Raw genomic sequence first — 12,322 nt, forward strand, 5'->3', positions numbered from 1 at the left:
TAAATAAATCTTCAGCTAAGTAAATCACTAAAAACTAAAATTAAAATTTAAGGCAAACGATTATTCCAAGAGTTATGAATATGCTTTTTTCTGCTACATTACATGGCTCATCAGTCATTTATGTAATTTCTTTATTAAGTTTGAAACTATTTCACATTCTTAGAATGTATATTCAATATTGAACTGGGTGGTTGTGGCTGCTATAAAAATAAAAATCTAAAAATAACACTATGCTGAATACTAAAGTAGGCGATTCACCTGAAAGCTGAAATGGTGAGGGAAATGGATTCCTAAGCATACAAAATTAAAAATTAACCATAAGAAAGATTTGAAGTTCACGACTCACAAACAAGTGGTAAATGTACACTAGTAGGTATGCTTCTACTTTATAGTACATTTACAATGTTTTGCACATTTACAATTGGTGGGGAATATACAAACAAACCCACTGCCAGATTGAGAAACTTCAACAGCTGAAGCTTTTTAAGGAGTATCCACATGTGTAATATTTTAACCATGCACATTTACATGTATACATGTAAATGCCAAGGGAAATTGAATTTGCATTGTTAACTGTTTATTTACTTTTTTTCTCTACCGCTAAAACAGCTTACCCATGAGGGAAATCCCTTCTCCTACACCCCACCAATTTTGGAGTACTCCCAGTCTTGTCTCTCACATTGTCTACAGCTTTACTGCTGCTGCCAGAGGGAATATATCTTCAGGGTGGGTATTTAGCCTTGCAAAAGTTTGCGAATTCCCTCAAACTCAATGTTGTTTCTGTATTTATCAATTTCCCAAAATATTCTAGCTTAGGAATTCCTACTGCCAACCACAGGAAGTAGAGGGTAAATTCAATTTTGTCAATACAACACTGAATGTACGCACTTGTAAAATCTGCTCTTTTAGGTTCAATTAGGGTTGCAAATGGCTTCATGAATCTGTCACTAAAATGATAAAATAAACTAAAATGTAATTTTAAATATAAAAATTAAAAGAAAAACAATATACACAGGGCAAACACCATATCAGATGCTAAATATTTAGACTATTCAGATAAAACATTGACATATTATTAGCAAGACAAAATGTACCTTTAAAATTAATTAATGCTGGTCTGCTCTGAGGGCACAAAAATAATAGCAAAATTAGCTAAACCATCTGTTTTCTAATTTTTTGCCAGCTGCAAACTGTCTGGAACTCTAATTACTAACATGATATTGAGGGAGATAAACGAGGGACTTGCCTTTTTTCTGCCATAAAAGAGAAGTTTAGTAAACTTTTCCACTGCTTGCTTTGTGGTCTCTGTGCAGCTTGGGACTTCTCCTGTGAGCAGATCCTGTGTGTCGGCTGTCAGGGCAAGCCACGGATCGTCATTGAGATTGATCAGGTTGCCGTTTGCCTCCTGCTTTTTGTACTTTTCATGTTTGCAGTCCTTCATCAGGAGATCCGCGATGTCTGACCCAACCATGGACTGCAATGAAAGAAAATTGCGTGCCAGCAAGTAGAAAAAACTGAGAGTATCCTCCACAATAATGCTAAGATTATGTCCACAACAAGATAGGTTCCATAAGAATGTGACTAAAACAAAGTAGTAAAAGCTAAAAGGAAAACATAAATTAAAGATAAAATTGAAAATTCATCTATTTATGTACTTTACAATGTTCTAAAAATGCACTTTAGACTTTTGCAAGTGCTATACTTCAACCTGCACCCAGGGAGCATTATCACACAGATGAGGTTTCCTGTCATGTCTCCCCATCTCATTTCTAAATGCCTCACCTCAGACCTGTCACTGGTGCGACAGCTCCCAGTGTTGAACTGGCATATATGGACACTGGCATATACGGCAATCTGGCAGTGCCAGAAGGACTAATCTGACAGATCGGTGTGTAGGCCTATTTGTTGGCTGTTTGTAGGCCTGTTTTATGGACTGGGAGGTCGGCCTTTAATGTTGATTTTCCAGATATTATCACAATATGCCTGCAGCAAGCAAAGTCCATGCAGTCTTCTATTCCTTGCTAAACACCTTAAAGCATCTATTTACAAGTTAAAAACAGCCCGATTTGCAAATGTGGGCTACTTTTTTAACTATCTAATTTACTAAACAAGTCCACTTATATTTAGGTGGCAGGGCTTATTTTCTGTCTCAGTCCTATGCTGCCAGTGCCCGTCCACCACAGATGTCCCAGCGAATTTCTTAAAGTGACCAATCTCTCATCCCTTGAAGCCCATCCCAGCTTAGGCATTCCACATTTGGGACGGGGAGCAAGTCTCTATACACTGTGACAGGGCTATAGTCACCCTTTCCTTCAGAAGTCATGGGGAAGAGTCTCACAAGTCAAATCTCCACATAACTACATCATTTTCAGGTCTTGCTGCTTGTCTGTCAGAACCCAGACCTCCGCTACACCAATGGCATAACTCAAACATCCGAAGAGGGGCACCTGAGTCTCCCATATCTCACAGATATTCACTGGTCTTGGACTGCATGGATCTCTCCAAAGGGTTAGGCCTCTGAATGGTTGGGGCCCCCCCAGCACTGCAGGGTGTACAATGTCCTACATTGCGCCCATGGGCTACCCAGACCAGGTTAACTCAAATCTTAGCGCCATTATCCATGCCATAGAGTGGAACATCCTCATGTAACTAAATGCATAGAAGCCCGGCTCGCTCTGACCTCTTAAAAAAATAATTGAAAGCTGAAATTAAAATTACACCGTGATTGGGCAAATCGTATTTTTTAATTATTGCGTAGCAAGTTCTGACATTGATCTTAAAACAAAAAATTAATTTAAGCACATTAAAGGAGGTCATTTGAAGAGGGAAAAGGAGAAGAAGAGCGACAAGGAGAAAATATCATGTAGCCCAGACAGTGGTAAGCCTGTGCATCAGTCACAAAAAAAAGTACCTCAAGCAAGAAATGTTGCATATCTCATTCTTTGCTATGGATAATATATCAGTTTCGGTGTTTATTGATGCATTCAGCCTTTTGCTCTCAGTATATCAAGACAGGAAAGTGACCAAAATGCCATTTACTTTAAAATTGGCTGAAGAGAAGTGAATGGGTGATATTGTTTTTTCTTTTACCATATAGAGAGAATTCAAATTAATATCTGATTTAAGATGGACAAGCCTAACTTAAAATACTAAGAATTTTCACACCACAGCACAAACAAAAAATAATACACTTTGGGTGGCATACTATGGCTGGCTCATTCTTGTGTTCTGATGTAATCAGTAGAATGCCTTGTCTTGTAACAGAATGTGGAACTGTGTGTGTTGAGAGGGGTTCCACTAGCAGTTGGAGGTGGCTGGTGTGTAAGAATACAGCTTACCTGGCTCCTCACCGACTACCTTAGCAACCACCATCACCTCAATGATACGTAGAACAAATTCAGGCCAGAAACAGCACACATCGCTGCCACAAACCACATCCACATGATCCATGACAGAGCATTGCCACCACAGACGACATCTGCATGATTCATGGCAGAGGAGACGCAGCAGCCCTCATTCTACTGGACCTCTCTGCAGCATTTGACAAAATCTCACACCCCATCCTCATCAGGTGCCTATACGACATTGGTATCCAAGTACCTGCTCTCCGCTAGATCTGCTCCGTCTTAATGGCTAGAACACAGGCTGTCAGTCTGGCACCTTACTCCTCGGAAGCCCTCAAAATCATCTGTGGAGTGCCTCAGGGCTCATTGCTCAGCCCCACACTCTTCAATGTATGCTTATTCCATCAGGTCAACGTCATCTGTGCACACATCAACATCCACTCCTATGCTGACTACATGCAACTCATACTCACCCTTTCAGATTAGACCTCCAACACAAGAAACAAGGTCACCTCCAACTGCATGACCAAAGTCGCTACCCAGATAGGAAACAACTGTGTGCAGCTCAACGCCGACAAGACAGAAGTAGTGATCTTCGGCAAGAACACCTCACAAAGGGACTCCAACTGGTGGCCAGCTGCACTTGGACCCACAGCCAGCACACATGTGAGGATCCTTGGAATAATCATTGACAGTCATTTGAACATGACTGCACAAGTCAACACCGTCATTACTTTCACACCTTGAAGATCCAGAGGAAGATCTTTAATTGGCTCTCGAGCAACACTAGGAAAACTGTCACTCATGCCCTAGTCACCAGCAAGTTAGACTAGGGAAACACCCTCTATGCCGGTATCACCAAGGAACTCACTAGTACAATACAAACCATCCAGAACTCTGCAGCAAGACTCGTCCTCAACCACCCACACAGAACTCATATCACACTACATATCAGGGAACTCCACTGGCTCCCAATACACAAACTCGCTTATTTCAAAGTCCTCACACAAATTCAAGGCACTACATAACCTTGACCCCACCTACCCGAGCAGTCGCATCTCCTTCCACCAATCACCCAGGCAACACCGCTTTGCAGGACTTATACTCACACACATCCCACAGAACCAGATCAGGAGGACGGGCATTCTCCTACATCACTTCTAAAGTGTGGAACGACCTCCTGCAACACAAAAGTTGCTTCTCTTCTTGAATTCCATAAGAAACTGAAAACCTAGATTTTCAATTAACCGACCTACCACAAGAAGGGTTACGGCAAATGCACCTGTTCCGTACTAGGATTCCCTCGGGGGTAATAGTGCACTTTACAAAAACACATAACATTACATAACGTAACATGGTAGACAACGTACCCCATTCTGCCGGCAGAGAAGCACCAGGAGTTGCCAGAGTAGGACAGCATCTCGGCTCCTCACAGCATCCAACTGCTTTATCAGTTCCACTTTGCGTTGGCAGAGACTGAGAATGTCTCCTTTGTGCAAATCCTCCCTGGAAGCAAAGAAGAAAAAGAAAATGGCAGCATGTCAGAGGTAAGTTGAAAAGTGAGGTAACCAACCAGTTCATGAATTTAGCAATGGCAACAACATGAAAGGAAGAAGCAACAGAGAATTATTCATTGATGAACTGAGATGTCTCCTGTGGAGAAGAATGCTTTGCCTGATTCTTCTTTGCAGAGGTAAACATTATCTCTCCAATGTTTTGGTGCTGAGGCAAGTATGTACCTAATGTACCTCTGGACGTGAAATGTTTTTCCTCATTTCACTGTGCAAAGAAACAGCCTCTGGTCAGTCCATTAATTCCCTGTAGGGTGTATAGTAAACTTCTAATGTGTTTTTTTTGTTTTGCTGGTGTAGCGTTGGGTGCATACTTGTTTTATATAGACACGTTAGCAGCGGGTACCCTGATTTCTTAGCCAGACTCTGTCCCTGTTATATGGAAGTTAGAGAGGACTGTCTCTTTACCTGTCAGCAGTTAAAGACAAGACAGTTCGTAACGAGTATTTGAGAGGTAAGGGTGGACATGAAAGCATATGTCTGATTTCTTTGTTAGGGCCACATTACAAATCCCACGGAATCCTAATTGAGATGCATACAGGACTTTGCACTAGAATCAGGATTCCAGGATGGGCTACATTTCTATACCCTCCAGTAATACCTGGTAACATTTGTGCAGGGAAAATCACAAATATTTAAAGTTGCACACGTTACAGAAAATGAAACCTTGTGGTATTACCACATTATCATCAGTTCCAGAACTCGGAATGTGTGGAATCGCTCCCTGTAAAAAATGCACCCTGCGGTATCAATTTTTAACGGGTGTGCTAGTACTTCCTACAAGGCTCACAATGAGGCTCTTATGGGTAATATGTTTATGCTTTAAGTTCTTGTGGAAAATCAGAGGTCAGATCCATATTTGTTCAGTTCAAAATTGAAGCATCCCAAATTTGAATATGGGATCTAATACGAGCGTGAAGTGACCATTTTTTTCCTCAGATATGTATTGGTCATGAAATGTTTAACTATTATCGATATGTGATTTTTCTGAAGAATATACACCTGAATGTGGCAGGAGCCCTGCCTCGAACTTCTAAGGCTCTCATTATGAAACGCCCCATAGTTCTCAAAGCGGCCATATATTTTTTTTTTATTTCTTTATTTCTTTTTTTATACAGTCAAGGAATGTGTGTAAGATACCCCAAGGGAAGGCACAAGGACTGCCCAAGATCCCTTATGAGAAAAAGTCTAACATATCTGTGGCTGTTGTAGGTGAAAAAGCTGCTCACAGTTCTTCTTCATAGGGCTAGGAAGAGGGGCTGATCCTCCCCTTGATGGATGTCCTATGTATTCATATTTTTACTATAGATGTCAAGTGTGTCCAAGAGAGAAGAGGGGTCTGTCACCAATTTGTCATCTGTCTGTGGGTTCTCGTATAGATGTCAGCCAGAGTACAAGTAGTATTAATAGTACTTGAGGAGATGTTGTGAGACAAGAGCAGTACATTACCTGATCAGTGGCCCCAAGAACGCCCTCATTTCTTCCTGTTCCTGCGTGTCATGAAGAATGACCTGTGAAAAATGTGATGGTTCTCACTTAGTAATGGAACACAGCTTTTACTGAAAGATCATCTCCGAAAAATCTTTTTGATTGTTCAAAAAAAATCACTCACAAAAATTATTCACAGAGATTTGACAAAATCTGCATTTTTAAAATAAGTGCAGAGTATAACAAAAACATAACAAGCATTTAAAATGCAATGGTCTTGGCATTCTTAAAGTTAGAGCAATTGGCATTGCTCATGACATTATTTTCATTTATGTTTTTGTTTTTAAAACATAAATAAATGGCATTGTCATTTACAATACCAATAGCAGGGCAGGAGAGCAAGCACAACCAACGAGGGGGCAGGAGAGCAAGCACAACCAACGAGGGGGCGAGGGCAGCAGAGCAAGCACAACCAACGAGGGGGCGGGAGCAGGAGAGCACGCACAACCAACGAGGGGGCAGGGGACCAAGCACAACCAACGAGTGGGCAGGGGCAGGAGAGCAAGCACAACCAAAGAGGGGGCAGGGCCAGGAGCACAGCGAGGGGGCAGGGGAGCAAGCACAACGAGGGGTAAGGGGAGCAAGCACAGCGAGGGGGCAGGGGAGCAAGCACAGCGAGGGGGCAGGGGAGCAAGCACAGCGAGGGGGCAGGGGAGCAAGCATAAACACGCTAAAAACACAAGTCCATCCACTGATTTGAGCTGGCGCGGGCTGTGCGTTTTCAAAGCACGCACAGAGAGCATGGGCATTTAGAAAATGCAATCCTTTGGTGACAGATACCGGCCAGATAGCCCGCAGGGTTAAATCACAACTCACAAGATCGGGCTTGTGTAAATCCGGGAGGGAGCTCCTGAGTTCCGAGTTTGCTTTCCGCGGTCACAAGATTACACGGTTGGAGGGAGGGAAGCGCTGCCACAAATTGGGGCGAGATAGAGATGTCAGGACTGGCTCGAGCTCCGAGATCAGCAACAGCTAGGTGAGACGGAGAGACAATGGCGCCTGCCGCGCTTCGCTCCTGACCACACACAGACGGCAGAAGTTGAAGTCCTGAGGGCAAGAATCTGGGATGCCCTGAGCAGGAGCTGAGGAGCACAGAGGGCCTGCGGTGGAGTAAGTGGAGCCCCTGAGACCGGCTGAGCTGAGTGGAGAAGGGCAGGCAGCGCCTCCAAGGCCTATGAGTCACAACCCACAGAAGAGGTGAGAGCGGGCACCCGAAGGGTTGCGGCTGGGTTTGGCTAGCGCCCAGGGAGTCAGAAGCACCGAGCAGCTATGTCCAAATGCCCTCAAGAGCAGGTGGTAGCAGCAGCTGGTATGGAGAGAGAATCTCTGTGGGAGCCGCACGAGTGAACGGGAATACTGCATCTGGGCCGCAGGGCCAGTAGGAGGCCACACGATACCAAGGCAAGCTGCGGCCTAGCGGTATACATGCGGGTGGTAACCACATTGATGTTATGCCTGTTACATGATTGGGTATACCCGGGCCACTGGTAGCGTGTGATTCTATGACTGCAGCACTTTTTTAGCAATTATGGATTTACCACCCGTGGCACATAGTTAACCACAAGCACAAACAACGAGGGGGCAGGAGCACTCACCGGAGGACTCGGCAGCTTCTCTACTTCTTCCGGCGGCGGTCGGGCAGAAATGGCTTCATCAAAGCACCGACATTTTCGGATTCGGGGGCGTGGTTTTCGTTCTCTCCTCTTCCCATTGGCTGGAATGTAAAATTCCAGCCAATGGGAAGAGGAGAGAAAGAAAACAAGAAAAAAGCAAAAAAAGACGCCCCCGAATCCGAAAAAGACGGGGCTTAAACGGAGTGACGCCCCTCTCCTCCAATGGCTGGCCTCCATTTAGGAAGCCAGCCAATAGAGAAGAGGGGTGGGTTTAAGCCCCCAACTCTAAAACATAAATTCTCGGCAGCGAGACTGCGCAATCGCAGCCTTTCGCAGCCGAGACCTAAAAATGGCTTCTAGCATCTGCAAAATAGCGTAGGAAGTGGTAGAGAGGTCACTCACGAACCCAACAGGCTGTTTTTCTCTCAGGAAAACACAATTTATGTAGCTTTTTTGACCACTGAAAGTGTAAGGCAATGTATGTAATCATGGATTGGCCTGCACTCTCGGTTACGTTTAGATTTGCCCCTTACCTTTAACATGATTAATAAAGCTATTCCCACATCAACAAATCTACAATCAATTCTGTTTAAATTTAGGCTAATGTGCTACTTTGGCCAGATTGATTGGTGAAACTTACATAAAAGTGTTAGCTTTATACATGCTTTCTACTGAGATTAATTTATGAAATTATAAGGTAATGTTAGAATAACTTTTAGATAAATTTGTAATGATAGAATTTTAACTATGACTTTTAATTTATATGACATATCTCACTGAATTATAGGTAATTAAAAACTACATTAGAAAAACACAATCAGATAATAATCAATTATAAACATGCAGATGTAGCTTCTACCTACCTTTGGAAAGATTCTTATAGACACCGTTTATGGAGAATCCCAGATTATTTAGTAAAATTCTGTAATCATGTATATCTGTATCCCAGTAGAACTATCAGGTAAGGAGCGCACAAAACAATCACATTGTCAGATGAGATCCAAGGGTTGTAGTAGTAAAGTCGAATCTCCCATCAATTATTCTTACACCCAAATGAATTTCAGTGTACGTGATTCTAAAATCACAGGCGTTTTCCTTACATAAGAGGTAATCTTCACATGACAGGCTCTAACATAGGACAAATCTGTGTAACAAACGATCTTAACCAGAACAGTCTGAAGCGTTCATTTACACAGAGGTCGGTATCCGAGACTCCTATATCATGAAAATCACTATAGAAGGAACTCTTACATTAAGCTGACTTTACATTATAAGTTCTTACATTAAATTGGTGTGCCTAAATCTGTGGTTTCTTAATCAGATGTTTTATACAGGTGGAGTGTAAGTAACAGAGGTTCCTTTAGCACACAAGGTTATGCTTCAGGGATTCTGTCTCTTAATCAGAGCCTTGTACATCAAGGGTGTCTCAATATCTATATCAAATGTACTTTTTTAAGGAACTCCATGTTAGACATTCTTATAAAGAGGATTCTGTATCAGTGGTAGTTTTTACGAGGCATTTATGTACCAGAAGTTTCTTTAGCATTTCTTTAGGACTCTATGTAAGTGGCTATTATTGCGAGGACGTTTTTGGGACTCATAATAGCATTGAATGTGTGGTAAGTGGCAAGGGTATGAAAGTTGACAACACACCCATGTTTGTAGGAAACTTCTTTTTTAAGTTCAAAAAAGAATTTTATTAGGTAAAAGAAGAGAAAACAAGGTGTCAATACAGAGTGCAAGAGTAGCATAAAATATAAAAAAAGAAAAAAAAATAGTAACACTCAGTGAGAGCAATATGACAGCATCAATAATAAAAGCTAATCACGGGCACTAGAGCTAAACATGAGAGAAGCAATAATTATGAAAATACGGCTATGCAAAGATAAATATATACAACTGATTTGGAAAGAAATAAGAAATGTGAAGGGAAATTAAGGGGGTTTGGAGACCTCCTGTTGGATGGGTTGTGGATGAAATAAACGATTAGCACATGCATCAAGGTAAAGTGTGATAGGAAGCCATAAGTCTATACGTTTCGCCGCCATATGAATAGGAAAGACGAAAGCAGTGTCCAGCCTATGATTGTGACAAACATTATACCACCATGCTTTAAAGGAGATATTAGAAAAAAAATCCAATTGATTGTAAACTGCTGAAATGCAACAGCTAACAGTAAATCAATAATCTGGACATTAAGTTCAACATCTTCCCAGCATGGAGAGAGACTTCCCAGAAAAATGTTAGTGTGAGAGAAGGGAATGCAAGTATGAAAAATTACATTGATTTGAGCCCAAACCTGTAACCAAAAATCATGAACAGATTCGCAAAGGAACAACATGTGAAATAAAGTTGCTTGTGAAGACGAGCAGGACCAGCAAACGTTTGGAGTAGCATGGAACCGCTTATTAAGGTCAAAAGGTGTAAAAAGGAGTCTATTATAGATGAAGAACAAAGATTGCGTTAAGGTCGCCGCTCTAGAGGATTTGCGGATCTTAGTCCATATTTTGTCCCATAAAGGTATTGACCAAGATGTAGCAAGGTCATGTTCCCATTGTTCCTCCACTTTAGATTTGAGTCTGGTAGAGTCTTTAGTATGAAGATATTTGTAAATAGAAGAGGCTTTGGGGGTGGTGCGCAGGAAAGAGTGAAGTCGTGAAATGGAGGTAGGGCCTGTGGGAGGAGTGTGTATTTGTAAGAGACGAGTATAAGTCGCCATCACTGTCTCTTTAATCAGGAGATATTTGTGAGCAAATGAAGTAGGCAAATCGTGGGTAGAGCAAAGAGTTGAGAAGGGAATGAAGGTGGAATGTGAGAACAACTGGGAAATCCAGATTAATCCTTTTTGCCTCCAGGTCTTCCAATAGAAGGGTTTGTTATGAAACAGTAAGGACCTATTGTGCCAAATAGTGGAATTAAGAAAATCAGCAACTGTAGTGGGAGAATTGGGTGTAGATGATAGGAGCAATCTGGTGGTGAATTTGTGAATGGGAGTGGGAAGGGAAGAGGGTTTGCGTGAAAAGGAAAGATATTCAGCAATAGAGAAAGGGGAAAGAAAAAGGCGCTCAACGGTAGCCCACAAAGGGCAGGGAGAGGCAGGATCCTGCAACCAAAAGGAAGCCTGTCGTAAGAGAAACGCCTTGTGATAAGCCGGGAAATCTGGGAAGTTGACTCCGCCTTCTGATTTAGGGCGTATAACTCTAGCAAGGGACATCCTAGGTTTTTTGTTATTCCAGAGAAAGGATGATAAAACGGAATACATTTTCTTGAAAAATGTAATAGGGACGGGTACTGGGATGTTGGAAATCGTGTAAAGGATTATAGGGGATAACATTATCTTAATGGTGTCGAGACGACCCCACCAAGATAAGTAAAGGGAATGCCATTTAGTTGCTAAATCCGATATTTTTTGGATGCATTTGTTCAGGCAAAGAGAAACTGTGTCTGAAATGGAGGGGGTAATATGCAAGCCTAAGTATTTGATATGTGAAGAGCTCCATGTAAAATTGGAGGCACTGAAATCAGGTTTGAAAGTAGACTTTGTCAAGGGTAGAATCTCACATTTGTCATTATTAAGTTTATATCCAGATAGTTGGGAATAATCTTTTACCTCATCAAGGAAAGCGGGGATTGATTCAGTTGGATTAGATATAAAAAGTAATATGTCGTCGGCATAAGCAGCAAGCTTGACTTGGGAATGCGTGGTTTGGAAACCATGAATGTGAGGGTTTTGACGGAGCCTGGATAGGAAAGGCTCCTAAGCCAGGTTGAAAAGAAAAGGGGACAAGGGACATCCCTGACGGACGAACACCTCTGCCGAGATAAAAAAATGAGGAGATCAAGCCATTGGCGCACACTGCCGCACGCGGGCTAGAATATAATAAAGAGATCAAAGAGATGAATCTGGGACCAAAATCGAATCATTTATGGGTATGGAAAAGATAGGACCATTCAACCCTATCAAATGCTTTCTCTGCATCTAAGGCGATCGCTGCAAGAGAGTGAGGTAAACGGGGGGACTTCGATAGGACGTTAAACAGAAATCTAGTATTATCGGTAATAAATCGACCCTTGACGAAGCCAGACTGTTCCTCACCTAAGAGTTCAGGGAGTAGAAGGTCTAGACATGCTGCAGGTGACTTAGCGAATATTTTATAGTCGATATTGACTAGAGAAATGGGCCTGTAATTTTTGCAATACTTAACGTCTTTTCCTTCTTTGGGTATAAGGCAGATGTGGGCGTCAGAGAAAGAACCGGAGGAAGCTCCTAAAGCAACGAATGTGTCTATGAGAGAGTGCAATTTTG

General features: G+C 42.2%; 1 protein-coding gene across 1 annotated transcript in view; it reads right to left on the reverse strand.

Annotated features, from left to right (window-relative positions):
* The window catches only part of SEC16B (SEC16 homolog B, endoplasmic reticulum export factor), a 403,213-nt gene that overhangs the window by 274,554 nt on the left and 116,337 nt on the right, over window positions 1-12,322 (reverse strand). The window contains exons 8-10 of the mRNA XM_078642040.1: window positions 6,365-6,426; window positions 4,715-4,850; window positions 1,247-1,474 (exon numbers count right to left, since the gene is read on the reverse strand). Coding sequence (XP_078498166.1) covers window positions 1,247-1,474; window positions 4,715-4,850; window positions 6,365-6,426 — 426 coding nt within the window. The remainder of the gene's footprint in view (window positions 1-1,246; window positions 1,475-4,714; window positions 4,851-6,364; window positions 6,427-12,322) is intronic.

This window comes from Lissotriton helveticus, chromosome 1_1 (assembly GCF_964261635.1).
Source record: "Lissotriton helveticus chromosome 1_1, aLisHel1.1, whole genome shotgun sequence".
Lineage (NCBI taxonomy): Eukaryota > Metazoa > Chordata > Amphibia > Caudata > Salamandridae > Lissotriton > Lissotriton helveticus.